The 15,706-nt window shown below is 47.2% G+C and overlaps 1 protein-coding gene across 1 annotated transcript in view; it reads right to left on the reverse strand.

Annotated features, from left to right (window-relative positions):
• Nucleotides 1-1,327: 1,327 nt before the first annotated feature.
• Nucleotides 1,328-15,706, reverse strand: part of LOC147109291 (uncharacterized) — an 88,891-nt gene continuing 74,512 nt past the window's right edge. Inside the window, exons 6-9 of the mRNA XM_086003102.1 lie at nucleotides 15,471-15,501; nucleotides 12,146-12,227; nucleotides 4,432-4,592; nucleotides 1,328-1,553 (exon numbers count right to left, since the gene is read on the reverse strand). Coding sequence (XP_085859228.1) covers nucleotides 1,365-1,553; nucleotides 4,432-4,592; nucleotides 12,146-12,227; nucleotides 15,471-15,501 — 463 coding nt within the window. The 3' untranslated portion in view covers nucleotides 1,328-1,364. The remainder of the gene's footprint in view (nucleotides 1,554-4,431; nucleotides 4,593-12,145; nucleotides 12,228-15,470; nucleotides 15,502-15,706) is intronic.

A 15,706-nucleotide genomic window follows, 5' to 3' on the forward strand; every position in this document is an offset into this window, starting at 1 on the left:
GTTTTTGTATACCGTCGGCACAATTTTTGTCTGACCAAAAAGTAAATACGCTTATGAGAGTCCCCTAATGATAAGCTTTCTTTTGATATCTATATATATAAATCGGTCGATCTGTCTGTCTGTCATTCTGTCTGTCATCGCGTGTGCGTCTGGCGGGCTATGCGCTCGAAAGTTACAGGGCGTACCTACGCGCTGCGTTACCTCCAAAGAAAGCTTACGCTTCCAAGACAGTTTTAAGCGTATTTACATTTCGGCCGGGCTAAAATCGAAGCCCGCGGTATCCCAAAAACCTTCAACATTCCGCTCATTAGCATCTCATTATCTGCTCATTAGCGACAGAGTGACCTCGAGGTCGACCAATCGTACGGCGGCTTGCTGCCGCGTGCGGCCGGCCAATCGGTGCGTGTGTGGGCGGGCCTTATCATTCTGAACTGAGGTGAGTCGCCGCCATCTTGATTCCAAACTTTTCCTTTCTTTTTCCCGCTTTCTGCGTCTTTAAAAAAAACGTTGCTTTTAAAACGCATATTGTTTAAAAAAAAATGATTTAGAAACGAATTAACTTATCTAATCTCATTATTTTCCTACCTTTCCCCGTTTTTCAGGTAGGCCTCGAAGCCTCGGCTTCTCCTCCGCACCCACGCCTGAGCTAGGTATCTCCCGGCCCCACTCGAAGGCTGGAGGGGCGGGCCTCAGCCCAGCACCGCTACCTTACTAAAGGGTGCGCGCGCAGCAGGAGCTAAGATGCGGCGTCTCTCTCTGGCTCGGCCGGGGGCGGGGCTTGCTGAGCGTCAAGGGTTACCCTGGCAACCGGGCCCGCCGGCCGTCTCGCACAGCCGCAATTGGCGGTCTTCACCTCGGGGGGGGGGGCGCGACCCTCGGGGGGGGGGGCGCGACCCTCGGGGGGGGCTGTGACCCTCGGGGGGGCCCCCTCCCCTCCCTCCCCCCCGCCCTCCCTTCCCCCCCCTTCTCCCTCCTTCCCCCTCTCTCCCCCCTCTCTCCCCCCGCCCTCCCTTCCCCCCTCCCTTCCCCCCCGCCCTCCCTTCCCCCCCTCCTTCCCCCCGCCCTCCCTTCCCCCCCGCCCTCCCTTCCACCCCCGCCCTCTCTTCTCCCCACCCGCGCTCTCTCTCTTCCCCCAGTCTCTCTCTCTCTTCCCCCCAGTCGCTCTCTCTCTACCCCCCAGTCGCTCTCTCTCTCTCTTCCAACAACAACATGCCCTCGAAAAAGCCTCGGCACCGCCGGGCACTTCAGCTAGTAACATATGTGTAGGTACGCTCTATAACTTTTGATTGTATAGCCGGACAGACGGAAAGACAGAGAGACAGACAGAGAGACAGACAGAGAGACAGACAGAGAGACATACCGGTTTATATATATAGATAGATAGATGAAGTGGTCAAAATGTAGTCAAACATACTGTGAAAAATTATCTCATCCGATTCTCGAAACCGAACTCTTCTTTCAGATCTCGTTCTGTGAGAAACATCATCATCTTCATATCTTCTCATATTGGATCTCTTCCTCAGTATAGATGTTGGATATTTAAGTGAAATCACCTTGCTGGTTTAAAAATATTTAATAAGCTATCTCTATATACCATCATACTTAAAATCTATATTTCTCTATTTGTGGCTGATATGATTTAATTTAAAAAGAAATAGCTTTCAAGCATATGATTTTAGAATACTGAACTCCAACTGAAACACTCTTTCACTGGATCCCCAGCATTTCTCTCAAAATCCATGAAAACATACACCGTGCCATTAAATTTCCACCTGGCAAACAAGTAGAGATTGAAGATACATGATAAATACCCATGGAATATGATCTAGTGTTTGCCTGTGGTTCAAGAGGGATAGAACTTGGGGCCAGTCATTAGGCACGAAGGGCTAATTCCCCATCCCATCCTTCCAGTGGGGAAGCCACACTCAAAGGGAGTGCGAGTCGGAATCTGGCTACAATGTTGTCCCCCAGTTTACCAACCCATATTCCATACAAGCATGGCTCCCCCACTGAGGTGGGATCACAGAGTTAGCCCTATATATCACATTCTGGCTCTTCGTTATGTATTCTGCTTATACAACTAAAATGATAAGAATTGGATAGATTAAATGTGTCATGTTATATGTTAATTAGATTGCTATGCAATTTGTGCAGTGATTCTAGTGATATCACTTTTTTTCTCATAGATCTGATCGTTTTTAATATTACCATAAAATATAAAAAACCTTGATGAAAATTCTATCAAATTTGGCTTAATAAATGTGAAATTGAATGTTATATGCATATTTATGTTTGACAGGTTTTGTACAAGCCAAAACAAATGACATTGCTATAATTCCTAAATTTATACCTAATTAAAAATCCTTTAGTGCTTTTGCACAGCACGTAGGGAAGTAGAATGAACCAGGAATAAACAAAGACAAATCTAGAGAAGAAATGGACAAAAGAGAGTTAACGAAAAAGAAAATAAAGATCATCGAAAGGATAAACTGCAAAGAAAAAAAATGGGTCAACAGTGACCCTTGACTGAACCCTTGACTAGCTGCCAGATTTGAAAACACCTGATCAAAAAGCTAGGCACTATTTGATCTGATCTGATTTTTATTTAATGGGGTATAAATATAAATGACAACTAACCAAGTCTGTTGCACTAGTTAATTTTCCTTAATGGTACAGGAAACTTTCGATTTACCGGCACCTAAATAACCGGAAATCTCGGTTAACCGGCAAAATTCAGAGTAGGTTCAGGTAACTTTTATTACTTGCCTCCCTCCATTTGTTGCTGTGCAAGGGTGTGGCTGCAGCTGTTGCTAAACTACAGAGACGCTTGCAACTTGTGGCCATTGTTCTGAAGCTGTTGCTAAGCAACATGGTTTGTTGCTTTATACGGAGCTCTCAGCTCCGTATCTTTTACTATAGCTTTCGGTTATCCGGAATTTTTGATGAACCGGCACCACGTCGGTCCCGTCCGTGCCGGATAAAAAAAAGTTTCCTGTAACTTCAAGAACAGGTGCAAAATCCCCACAGAAATACGCATTGACATAAGAACATAAGAAATAGAAGCAGGATTAGGCCATTTGGCTCTTCGAGCCTGCTCCGCCATTCAATAAGATCATGGCTGATCTTCTACCTCAACGCCACTTTCCCGCCCAATCTCCATATCCCTTGATTCCCCCAGAATCCAAAATTCTATCTATCTCAGCCTTGAATATAATCAAAGACTCAGCATTCACAGCCCTCTGGGGCAGAGAATTCCAAAGATTCACAACCCTCTGAGTGAAGAAATTCCTCCTCATCTCAGTCTTAAATGGCCTACCCCTTATCCTGAGACTTACATTCCCTCCCAGCTTTGTATCATCAGCAAACTTGGATATATTACATTGGTCCCCTCATCCAAATCATTGATGTAGATTGTGAATAGCTGAGGTCCAAGCACTGATCCTTGCGGTACCCCACTAGTTACAGCCTGCCAACCTGAAAATAACCCGTTTATTCCTACTCTCTGTTTTCTGTCCGTTAACCAATCCTCAATCCATGCTAGTATATTACTCCCAATCCCATGAGCCCTAATTTTGTTTAATAACCTCTCGTGTGGCACCTTATCGAATGCCTTCTGAAAATCCAAATAAACCACATCCACTGGTTCCCCTTATCTATTCTGCTAGTTACAACCTCAAAAAACTCCAACAGATTTGTAAAACACGATTTCCCTTTCATAAATCCGTGTTGACTCTGTCCAATCCTATTATTTTCTAAGTGCTCTATTACTATGTCCTTAATAATAGATTCTAGCATTTTCCCTACTACTGATGTCAGGCTAACTGGTCTGTAGTTCCCCATTTTCTCTCTCCCTCCTTTCTATAATAGCGGGGTTATTAGCTATCTTCCAATCTGCAGGAACTATTCTAGAATCTATGGAATTTTGGAAAATGACAACCAATGCATCCACTATCTCTATAGCCACCTCTTTCAAAACCTAGGATGTAGGCCATCAGGTCCAGGGGATTTATCGGCTTTCAGTCCCATTAATTTCTCCAGTACTACTTTTTTACTAATACTAATTTCTTTCAGTTCCTCATTATCGCTAGACCCTTGGTTATCCACTATTTCCGGGACGTTTTTTGCGTCTTCTTGTGAAGACAGACACAAAGTATCTGTTTAATTTCTCAGCCATTTCCTTATTCCCCATTATAATTTCTCCTGTCTCAGCCTATAAGGGACCCACATTTACGTTTGCTAATCTTTTCCTTTTTACATATCTATGGAAGCTTTTACAATCTGTTTTTATGTCTCTCGCTAGTTTACTCTCATATTCTATTTTCCCTTTCTTTATCAATTTCTTGTCCTCCTTTGCTGAATTCTAAAATCCTCCCAATCCTCAGGTTTACTACTCTTTTTGGCAACATTATAAGTCTCTTCATTTGATCGTACCTCCTGTGTGTTACACCCTTTTGCAGATAACAGGTTTGTTTTATGCATTCTGGCATCAGGAGTGGTTTCAAGCCTCTGTGGTAAAACCTCATTTGAAAGATCCAGCAGTTGATCAGCTGCAGAATCCTGAGAGATGGTGGAATTGTATGATCTTAGTGAATCTAGAGAAAGTTGATAGATATAATGCATACAATTATCTATGTTGTTTCAAATAAAATACATTTAGTCAGCAAACAAAAACTAGGGCTGTGATTTTGCTGACCTCGGTGGGTCCGTGGTGGGCGATGTTGGTGGTGGGTCCTGACCCCGCTGCTGTCTCCATCCGGCCTCTGAAATGACTTTCCATTGATTGGGATTGTTAAGCCCGCCTAGCGCGTTCCCCGAGCCAATTAGAGGAAGTGGGTCTGGTGACGTCATTTGATGACTCGTCATCAGCCGGTTTCCTTAAAGGGACCATGGCCAACTTTATTTTGACATTTGTGCTGTCAGTGTTCTATAGCATTGAGGTGTTGTAAACACTGGCAATCACTGCACAGAGGTGCAGGGCTGCACCCAGGCTCTCCCATGACTTGCTCGATTTGCTTATGGAGGGAATCACAGCACGCAGGGAGGTCCTCTTCCCTTCCCTGGGTGCAGTGCCGCAAATGTTTCAATGATCTCAGCAGATCACGAAACGTTAGTACAAAGCCACACTTAACCTCATCCTGTGCCTCTCATCACATCCCCATCACTCTGCCTTCCCTACCCTACTCCTGCACATCCTTACTCACACCAACCTACCTTGCACCTCCACCCATCCCCCTCTATCTATATTATCACATCCCCATCTCACAAGCTACCCCTCACACTCACCCTCATCCTAGTGCAATCATACCAACTAACAACACACAAGGGTAGGCACCTGGGTGTTTTATGCAATGTTCATGTAAAGTTTCTGTTAATATGGTGTTGTGGCAGAGCCACCAAAGGACTCAAAGCGGTTGTACATAATTCCTTTAACAGCAATGTAATTACTGTCTGTGCCTGTACCTTTAATTACACTGTTTGACTGTACAATGTCTAGTTACCTTTACAGTGCGGGTTCAACGTGATGACGTCATGCCGTTGGTCACGTGATGCCCCAATGGCGGGAAGAACGTGATGACGTCATGACGTCAGTCTTCTGACCAGAGGATCAGTCCTCGTGGAGCCCTCAAGGAGAGTAGACCTGTTATTGATGTGTTCTAGCAGTTTCCAGTTTAAACTTGTTTCGTTTCATTAAAGTTCATTATTTTAATTGCCTGAGTCAAACTCAGTCTTTTTGATAGGAACCTCCGTTCCTACATTGGTGACCCCGGCTTCTACGAACGATTTTCGTGGAAGATTCAACATGGACACGAACGCCGTCACGCTGAAACTGCCACAGTTCTGGGAGCAACAACCAGACGCCTGGTTCATCCAGGCTGAAGCCCAGTTCGCCATTCGGAACATCATCGCGGATCAGACCCGTTATTATTACGTGGTCTCCACCCTCGACAGCGCAACTGCATCACGGATCATCAGCCTCATCGGTAGTCCTCCTACTGACAGCAAGTATGATGCAATTAAGGCACGGTTGCTTCAGGTTTTCGGGCTATCAAAGTCGGAGCGTGCTCGCCGGCTCGTCACGCTGTCCGGCCTCGGGGATTCCAAACCGTCCGAGCTCATGAGCCAAATGCTCACACTCTTGGGTGCTGAACCGGAATGTTTCCTCTTCCGGGAGCTTTTCCTCTATCAACTGCCTGAACAGGTTCAGGCTGCCCTAGCCAGATCCGACATTACAGACTGCGCCCAGCTTGCGGCCGAAGCCGATAAGATTTTCACGGTTACCCAGCAGTGCTGCACGGCCACGAGGCGCACACCCCCCACAGACGCAGTTCCGGCTTCTCCTACAGCGGGCTGGTGCTCCTACCACACCCGTTTTGGCGTGAAAGCACGATGCTGCCGTTCCCCCTGCAGTTTTTCGCCCACAAAAAAAACAAGAAAGCACAGGCGGCATCCCTGGCGACGGATGACCAAGTCTAACGGGCGTTCCACGGTGGCGATGGCCGTCGGTTCTACAGGGAAACTCCTCTATATCACCGATTCCCTCTTGGGCCGCCGTTTTCTTTGTGACACCGGGGCACAGTGTAGCATTCTACCTGCGTCGAAGCTCAACATGCAGACTGGGAACCTCGGTTTTTCCCTCGTAGCGGCTAATGGCGCAACTATTTGAACGTTCCGAAAGCGGCGGGTCGAAGTCTGTTTCGGCAGTCAGCGCTTCTTTTGGGAATTCGTCACGGCCACAGTCTCACAGGCTATCCTAGGGGCGGATTTTCTGTGTGCCAACAGCCTACTAGTCGATGTCCGGCACCGCCGGCTGATCAACGCGGCCACCTTCCACTCGATTCCGTGCTTCCACGGTACCTCTGTGGCGTGCTCCATTGCCTGTGCTTTCCCTCCTCCAGGTGACTTTGCGTGGCTCCTCGGGGAGTTTCCGGAGCTGACAAGGCCCACCTTCTCCTCTTCGGCGACGAAACATGGTGTTGAACATCACATCACCACTACTGGCTCCCCGGTTTATGCGCGGGCTAGAAGGCTCGAACCCGGCAAGCTCGCAGCTGCAAAGGCGGAGTTCACCACGATGGAGCGGCTCGGGATCATTCGGCGATCCAAGAGTCCCTGGTCCTTGCCTCTCCACATTGTGCCGAAACCAGGCGGCGGCTGGCGGCCTCAACGACGCCACCACGCCGGATCGGTACCCGATCCCGCATATCCAGGATTTCTCGGCCCACTTGGCGGGAAATTCTATCTTCTGTAAAGTCGACGTCGTCCGTGGATATCACCAGGTTCCAGTGCACCCACAAGACGTCCCGAAAACTGCAGTCATCACCCCTTTTGGCCTCTTTGAGTTCCTGCTTAAAGAACGCCGCACAGGCGTTCCAGCGTTTAATGGACTCCGTTCTTCGAGACCTGCGTTTCATTTTCGTCTACCTTGACGACATACTCATCGCCAGTGCCAGCAAGGAGGAGCACATCTCCCATTTGCGTTCCTTCTTTACCTGCCTCAGCCAACACGGTTTAATCATCAACCCGGCCAAGTGCCAGTTCGGCCTGCAACAAATCAACTTCCTGGGACATCGCATAACATCGGACGGCGCCGTCCCTTTGTCGACGAAGGTTGAGGCGGTTACTTCTTTCCCGCGGCCGTTGACAGTCAAGCCCTTGCAGGAGTTCCTGGGGATGGTCAACTTCTACCACCGTTTCGTCCCCAAGGCGGCTCAACTCATGCAACCTTTGTTCGGGGCCCTCAAGGGCAAGTCCGGTAAAAATCCAATCAGCTGGACAGCTGAGATGGTCCAGGCGTTCGGCAACACCAAGAATGCTTTGGCCAACACAACCATGCTGGCGCACCCACTTCCAGGTGCTACTATCGCCCTTACCACCGATGCGTCAGATTACGCCATCGGTGCAGTGCAAGAACAGTAGGTCAACGGCACATGGCAACCGCTGGCGTTTTTCAGCCGTCAACTACGAAAGTATGAAAAAAAGTACAGCACCTTCATAGGGAGCTACTGGCCCTTTTCCTCGCCATTCGCCATTTCCGGTTTTTATTGGAGGGGCGTCCCTTCACGGCTTTTGTCGACCACAAACCCCTTACGTTCGCCATGGCCAAGACCGCCGAACCGTGGTCCGCTCGTCAACGTCATTTGACGTTCATTTCTGAATTTACCACGGACATTCAACATGTGTCTGGTAAGGACAACCTGGTGGCAGATTGCCTCTCCCGTGCGACGGTCCACGCGGTGCACCTGAGAATTGACTACGCCCTCATGGCAGCAGATCAGGCCTCGGACTCGGAGGTCCAATCATATAGAACCGTTCCCTCTAGCTTCCAAGCGACCGACGTCATCTTCCAGGCCGCAGGTGCCACGCTCCTTTGCGACGTTTCCATGGGAGTTCCTCGACCTATCGTGCCAGTCGCATGGCGCCGGAAGGTTTTTGATGCCATACACGGGTTGTCACACCCGGGGATGAAGGCTTCGCAACGGCTTATGTCGGCCAAGTTCGTCTGGAAAGGTATGCACATCGATGTCCGTGACTGGGCTAATACCTGCGTCGTATGCCAGAAGGCCAAAGTCCAGCGTCATGTCAAGGCTCTAGTGGCTGCATTCACTGTTCCGGAGCGTCGTTTCGACCACATGCATGTGGACCTCGTGGGGCCGCTTCCGCCTTCTCAGGGTTACACTCATCTCCTCACCATAGTGGACCGCACCACCAGGTGGCCAGAGGCAATTCCTTTGGTTTCCACCACTTCGGCAGACGTCGCTAGAGCTTTCATCTCCTGTTGGGTTGCCCGTTTCGGGGTACTGGCGGACAGCTCTTCTGACCGCGGGCCACAATTTTCCTCGGATCTTTGGAACGCTGTGGCTCAGGGGCTCGGTACCAAACTTCATTGCACCACCCTTGCGAGCGAGTCCACAGGTCGCTTAAAGCCTCTCTTCGGGCCAGTCTTCAAGGCGCAGGATGGGTGGACAGACTCCCATGGGTCCTGTTGGGTCTTCGTACGGCACCCAAAGACGACCTACAATCGTCGTCGGCTGAACTCGTCTATGGCCAGCCGCTCCGTGTACCAGGAGATTTCCTCCCTTCTCCCACTGAGCCATGGTCCGCCTCCCGGCAACTCGTTCGCCACCAAGAAGCGGCCAGATGCTTCACTCCGATACCTACGTCCAATCACGGTTTACAGAACTCCTACGTGCCACCGGGATTGAGGAATGCGGAGTATGTCTTCATCCGCCACGACGCTCACCGGGATCCACTCAAGCCCCCTTACACTGGTCCTTTCCGCGTCATCGAACCAGGAGACAAATCCTTTTCGGTCGATGTCGGAGGGAAGCCAGATCACATCTCGGTGGACCGCTTGAAGCCGGCTCACCTGGACCTGGAACACCCTGTCGTAGTTGCTCAACCACCCAAACGTGGCCGACCGCCCGCTGCCGCCGCACCAGATCAACCAAAGCCGCCTGCCAACTCGACCGCGCTCGCCGCGCTTGCTCAGCCACAACCGACTGCCAACTCGACCACCGGTCGTCAACTTCCTCTACCAGGGTATCGAAGTCGATCGGACAGGCTCATCAGGCCTCCTCCTTGCCTCACCTTTTCTGTTAGAGACAGTTCTGGGGGGGCGTATGTGGCGGAGCCGCCAAAGGACTCAGAGCGGTTGTACATAATTCCTTTAACAGCAATGTAATTACTGTCTGTGCCTGTACCTTTAATTACACTGTTTGACTGTACAATGTCTAGTTACCTTTACAGCGCGGGTTCAACGTGATGACGTCATGCCGTTGGTCACGTGATGCCCCAATGGCGGGAAGAACGTGATGACGTCATGACGTCAGTCTTCTGACCAGAGGATCAGTCCTGGTGGAGCCCTCAAGGAGAGTAGACCTGTTATTGATGTGTTCTAGCAGTTTCCAGTTTAAACTCGTTTTGTTTCATTAAAGTTCATTATTTTAATTGCCCGAGTCAAACTCAGTCTTTTTGACAGGAACCTCCGTTCCTACAATGTCAAATATAGAAATCTTTATTTTTAACATTTTGCCTTCTTGGACAGATTTGTGTGCACCTTTGGAAGTGGCTTAGTGAGTTGCAGTGAAGGGCGAGACATAATGGTACCCCCCGCAATGGTGATGAGTGTGAAAGGAATGGCTTGGGCATTGTAGGGATCCTTTATGGTGTTGGTGTGGGGTGGTGCCAACCTGGTGCATCATGTGCAGCCAGGGTGTACAGCGTCAAGTGAAGTAAATCTGGCCATGGTGAGGCCATCCCTGGCATCCCGGGCGGAAATGTGTTCGGATGCTGATGCCCTGTGTCCTGTGCAGCATCAGCTGATTGCGGAGAAGGTTGGTGTTGTTGTTGGTGGTGCTGATGTGCCTGGTGCTGCAGGTGTTGGGGCTGATCATGGTGGGATTCTGAGGACCAAGGTGAGAGAGTATAAAGGGCACACATGCTGATGGAATAGATGGCAGGTGAAGTAGACATGACAGAAGCGATGTCAATGGTGAGAGAGGTAATGAGATCAGACTGGATGGAGACTTGTGTAAAGACTTACAGCATGGTGAATCTGTTGGGGAAATGCAGTGAAGAGGAGCTTGTGGCTGAGGGAAGATATCTCTGTAAGGTGGGAGCTTTTACTTTACATTTGAAGCTGTCAACTCAACAGCTGATTCAATGGCCACTGACCTCCCGCCTCAGCTTCACAGATGTGATCCCCGAGCAGCGAGGGCGTTCACGTGAAGTTGAAAGGTGAGCTCAAATGTATTCCTAATCATCTCTAAATAAGGTCATAATGACCTGAATTGGGTCCCCCAGCGCTGCGTGTCGGGTCTGCTCAGCGCTGACAGACCCGACATCAGTGAAAGGCGCGGGTTCACAGCGGGGTCCCAACCCGTTGGGGAAAAAAAACACTTTCCCACCCGACTTGCCCGCTGACCCCCCGGAAAATCCATCCCTATGTTTTTATCTTTAAAAAGATCATAGAAAATGTACTTTAAAAAAAAAATGGAAATTTAAACACCAGAAAAAAATCAAATACAGAAACACAACAGAAGCAGCAATACACAAACCAAGAAAATAGGATACTCAAAATCACAGAGGAATGCCTTTTCTAGCTCGGTCTCAACAGGGCTATTTTCTATTATTTACTATTCATTTTAATTTATTTAAATTTTTCTAGCAAGAAGCTAACAAAATTAAAGAAATACCACCAACACTTCCATTGTGCTTCTTATCAGGACAGGAAAAAAGAAGAGCACTGGACTTAATAGAGCATAGGATATGAGTGGGTGAGCCCCAGATGACTAGGGTTTAATTAGGGTGGAGCTCAGGAGGTCAGTGAGAGAATGCTGCGGTCATGAGGTGACATATGTTTCGATGTCAGTGAGAGTGAGGTAGAGATACAGGCAGGCAATGTTAGAGGTGGCAATGGTGGCGATACATGTCTCTTCACTTCTCTTTTATTCTTTCATCCCCATTTCCCAGCCCCCAAACTGGCCTTTTAATCTGTTTCATTTCTTGTGTTTTTTCTCAGTCCTGACGAAGGGTTTTGACCTGAAACGTTGACTCTATTTCTCTCTCCACAGATGTTGCCTGGCCTGCTGAGTTTTTCCAGCATTTTCTGTTGTTGTGTTGCATTTGAAGCTCAGCTTAGGGTCAAAAAGCAAGCTGAGGGTGTGCATTAATGTGTTCATTATGACAAGCAGTTAGGATGGGGGATGGACTTGATGTCGATCAAACAATCCGATAGCAGTGTTAAGATTCAAGGGTAGTGGCAGAGAGATAAACTTAGATGCTGTCGGCATACATATAGAACACAAGCCCATGTTTATGGATGATGCTGCTGAATGATAACATGTAGATGAGAGGGGGCTGAATATTGAGAACAAACTATTGTACTCTCATCACAGCCAGAAAATTAAGCAAATATTGCCCAGGTGGGGTACAATTTCACTTTACTGATTATAACCGCACATATAAATTATGTAACAAAATACAGAAAATGTTAACTGTATATATTTCATTAACTAGAGTTAAGCAAAATGCAGGTTCTGGTCTTCAGTCTTTCATTACAGTCCAAAAATACATCAGAAGATAGTAGCCTCCTGTTCAAACACATTATAGCTTTGTAATGCCACTAATAAAGAAAACAAGTTACCTGCTTCGTTGATCACTTTACATTCAGAGGTCAAGCTTTCAAAGCTTCTGGTAGTGACTGGATTTTCACTGACAAACACTTTCTAATGCAGCAAAAAAAAAATCAGAATTGAGAAAGGCCATTTATAGCCCAAGCAATTCCTTCCACAGATCACAAGATCCACTTAATGGATTCTGCCCAACCAATTTAACTTCCTGAGGCGAGGTTCTGCAAAGTTCCTCGTTGTCCTCGTCGCCCCACAAAGGCAAGAAAAGCAAAACTCTGTTATATTTGTCCATATATTACATTCTACGTTATTCATCCTTGACGGATTTTCTTTCTTGTTAAGACATATCCATAGAAGGAACTAACAAGTTGCATTTATATAGATGTTTTAACAGTAAAATATTCTATAATGATTCATGATGGCACAAAACAAACCCAAGCTGTGGTGGAAGAAGCATCAATGAAAGGGGTAGGTTTTGGAGGAGGTTTCTGACAGAGGACAGAGAGGTAGCAAGGCAGAATGCTTTCAGAAGAGTATTCCAGGTGAATATGGCCAAAGACTGCCACTGAAGGTGAAACAGTAAGAGGGGTAGTTGCAAATAAGGCCAGAGTAGGAAGATCAACAGACACATAGGGACTTAGCCAAGCTGAGTTTCAAATCACACAGTCACGGTGGAGGGATTTGTAAATGAGGCTAAAGATTCAATATAACAACAGAGAATGCTGGAAAAACTCAGCAGGTCAGGCAACATCCGTGGAGAGAAATTTGAGTTGACGTTTCGGGTTGAAACCCTTCTTCAAAACTGGAAAGAAAATAAAAAGATTGAAGGCAAAGCTGTGATCGAACAAAAGAAGAAAAGGAGACAATAAAAGGTATTAGAAGCCAGATGAGATGGTAATGGTGATAGAGGAGTGGACTAGGGTGTCTCGGAGGGAGCGGTCCCTACGGAATGCTGAAAGGGGAGGGGAGGGGAAGATGTGTTTGGTGGTGGGATCACTTTGGAGGTAGCGGAAATGGCGGAGGATGATCCGTTGAATGTGGAGGCTGGTGGGGTGAAAGGTCCACTCCTCTATCACCCCCAACAGCCCTTCCGCTTCGCCTGGCACCTTCCCGTGCAAGCACAGGAGATGTAACACCTGCCCCTATACCTCCCCTCTTCCCACTGTCCAGGGCCCCAAACACCCCTTCCAGGTGAAACAGCGATTCACTTGTACTTCTTGCAATCTAGTATACTGTATTCGCTGCTCACGATGTGGTCTCCTCTACATTGGGGAAACCAAACGCAGATTGGGTGACTGCTTTGCGGAACACCTCCGTTCAGTCCGTAAGGGTGACCCCGAGCTTCCGGTCGCCTGTCATTTTAATTCACCGCTCCATTCCCACTCGGACCTCACCGTCCTTGGCCTCTTGTATTGTTCCACGGAAGCTCAACGTAAACTCGAGGAACAGCAAATCATCTTCTGATTAGGCACTTTGCAGCCTTCCGGACTCAATATCGAGTTCAATAATTTCAGATCATAACCTCGGCTTCTATTACTTTTTTCCTTTTAATTTTTTCCACCCCTTTGTTTTGGGTCCTCCTTCCCCCCCCCCCTTTCCTTTTGTTTCTCTCTCTCACCTGCAGCTGTCCTTATCCTGCCAGTACACTTCACACCTAATCTCAGCTGCCTTTTGTCTCCACGGGCCCATTACCATCTCATCTGGCTTCTAATACCTTTTATTGTCTCCTTTTCTTCTTTTGTTCGATCGCAGCTTTGCCTTCGATCTTTTTATTTTCTTTCCAGTTTTGAAGAAGGGTTTCAACCCGAAACGTCAACTCAAATTTCTCTCCACGGATGTTGCCTGACCTGCTGAGTTTTTCCAGCATTCTCTGTTGTTATTTTGGATTTCCAGCATCTGCAGTATTTTGCTATCGTACTAAAGATTCAATATGTTGGAATACGGGGAGCCAATGAAGGGTTGATGGCGGGAGGTTTTACTGTTGTTAACTGTGTGATAATAGAACTTAATGAGATGAATGACATAGGATAGAAGGCAGGAGGCAGGCAAGGAGCGTTCTGGAGATGTCGAGCTTGAATGTCATGAAGCATGCATGGACGTTTCCATGGCAGTGTGCATGAGGCAAAAGTAGAAGTGGGTGATGTGGTGGAGGTGACACAGGCTGTCTTGATGACGAAAAAGATGTGAAGTCCGAAGCTCAACTCAGGGTCAAAAATGGTACTATGGCTGTGGACCATCAGGTCTAGCCTAAGAAAGTAGCTGGGGAAGGGAACAAAGTCAGGAGCTATGGTGCAGAGATTTTGGAAGAAGCTGAACAGGATAGCTTCAGTCTTGCCAATGTTAAGTTGGAGAAAGTTCTTGCACATCTATGACTTGATGTCAGTCTAGCAGTCTGACAGGATTGTGGTGGACATGGGCTGTAGAGTGCTATCAAAGATAGAGCTGGGTTGTTAGCATATACGTGGAACTGGACTTCATGGCTATGGATGATTTGATTAGGAAAAGGAAGGGGCCAAGTATGAAACTTGGGCCATTGAGGGGCAGTTCCCCCCCCCCCCCACAGGGCAGATGGTGATAGCAGAGGGTCTGGTGGCAGCCAGGGACATGTGGATGTTGTGGAAAATATGACATTAATCTCAGAGGTGCAAAGCCTTGCAAAATGGTAAAGTCGTGGCCATGGGAGTAGGAACTGATGTGCATTTGCTCAGAGTTTCACACACATATTTGTCTGACATATCTAATACTCTGTGGAGAAACAAAAAGTATTGCTTAAGGCTTTGCTGATTTTATACTCATTCCCTCTCTCTGCATCTACAGTTCAAGCTAAATAACTTGGTTGCATCTACATGATCCAGTCCTTTCAGACCTGGATCATGCCTCTTTAACAATCTTCTTTTCCCCAACAAAAACAATTTCATCTCGGAGTCTTCAAAGCTTAAAATCTAAATCCTGTTAACAGCCTTGTCACTCTCTTCTGAACATGCTCTAATCTACCAATGTTCTTTTGAAGGTAGTGTGTTCAAAAGTGCACACAAATTCCAAATGAGGTATCACGAACAATCTTTACAAAGTTACAATAACTTGTTTTGACATATAAAGGTAAATATTGTGAGGCTCCACTACAAAGTTTATCCACAGTCAAATGGCCTTGGGATGTATCCCAGTACTTCATTACCCTTGTTGATACAGTTCACATTGACTCGTTACTTTCAGTGAACGGTCACAAATAACACCCAAATCCAAATTAACTGCTTTTGCTGGATGCAGAATAAGCGTAACTCTTTTTTTTGGTTTATCTGACAGATGCTGTCAGATGTCTTAAAATGATGAAAAACATACCTCTCCACTGCATTCCAAAGCAAGATGTGACCTAGAAAACAAATGCAATTTAAAAAGGAAAAAAGACCATTAGATGGACTGCAAGTTTGTACACAAAGGACTGCAAGAACAAAAGTAATGGATAAAACTGAACTGATAATGTGATTGTTATTTAACAGTGTGCTCACTGGAAGGAGTATCTGATCAAGAATACACATTCATCTTTAAATTAATTGGAAACAATGCCTACTGTTTAA

Source organism: Somniosus microcephalus, chromosome 12 (genome assembly GCF_052327205.1).
Source record: "Somniosus microcephalus isolate GS21.2 chromosome 12, FLI_Smic_1.0, whole genome shotgun sequence".
Classification (NCBI taxonomy): domain Eukaryota; kingdom Metazoa; phylum Chordata; class Chondrichthyes; order Squaliformes; family Somniosidae; genus Somniosus; species Somniosus microcephalus.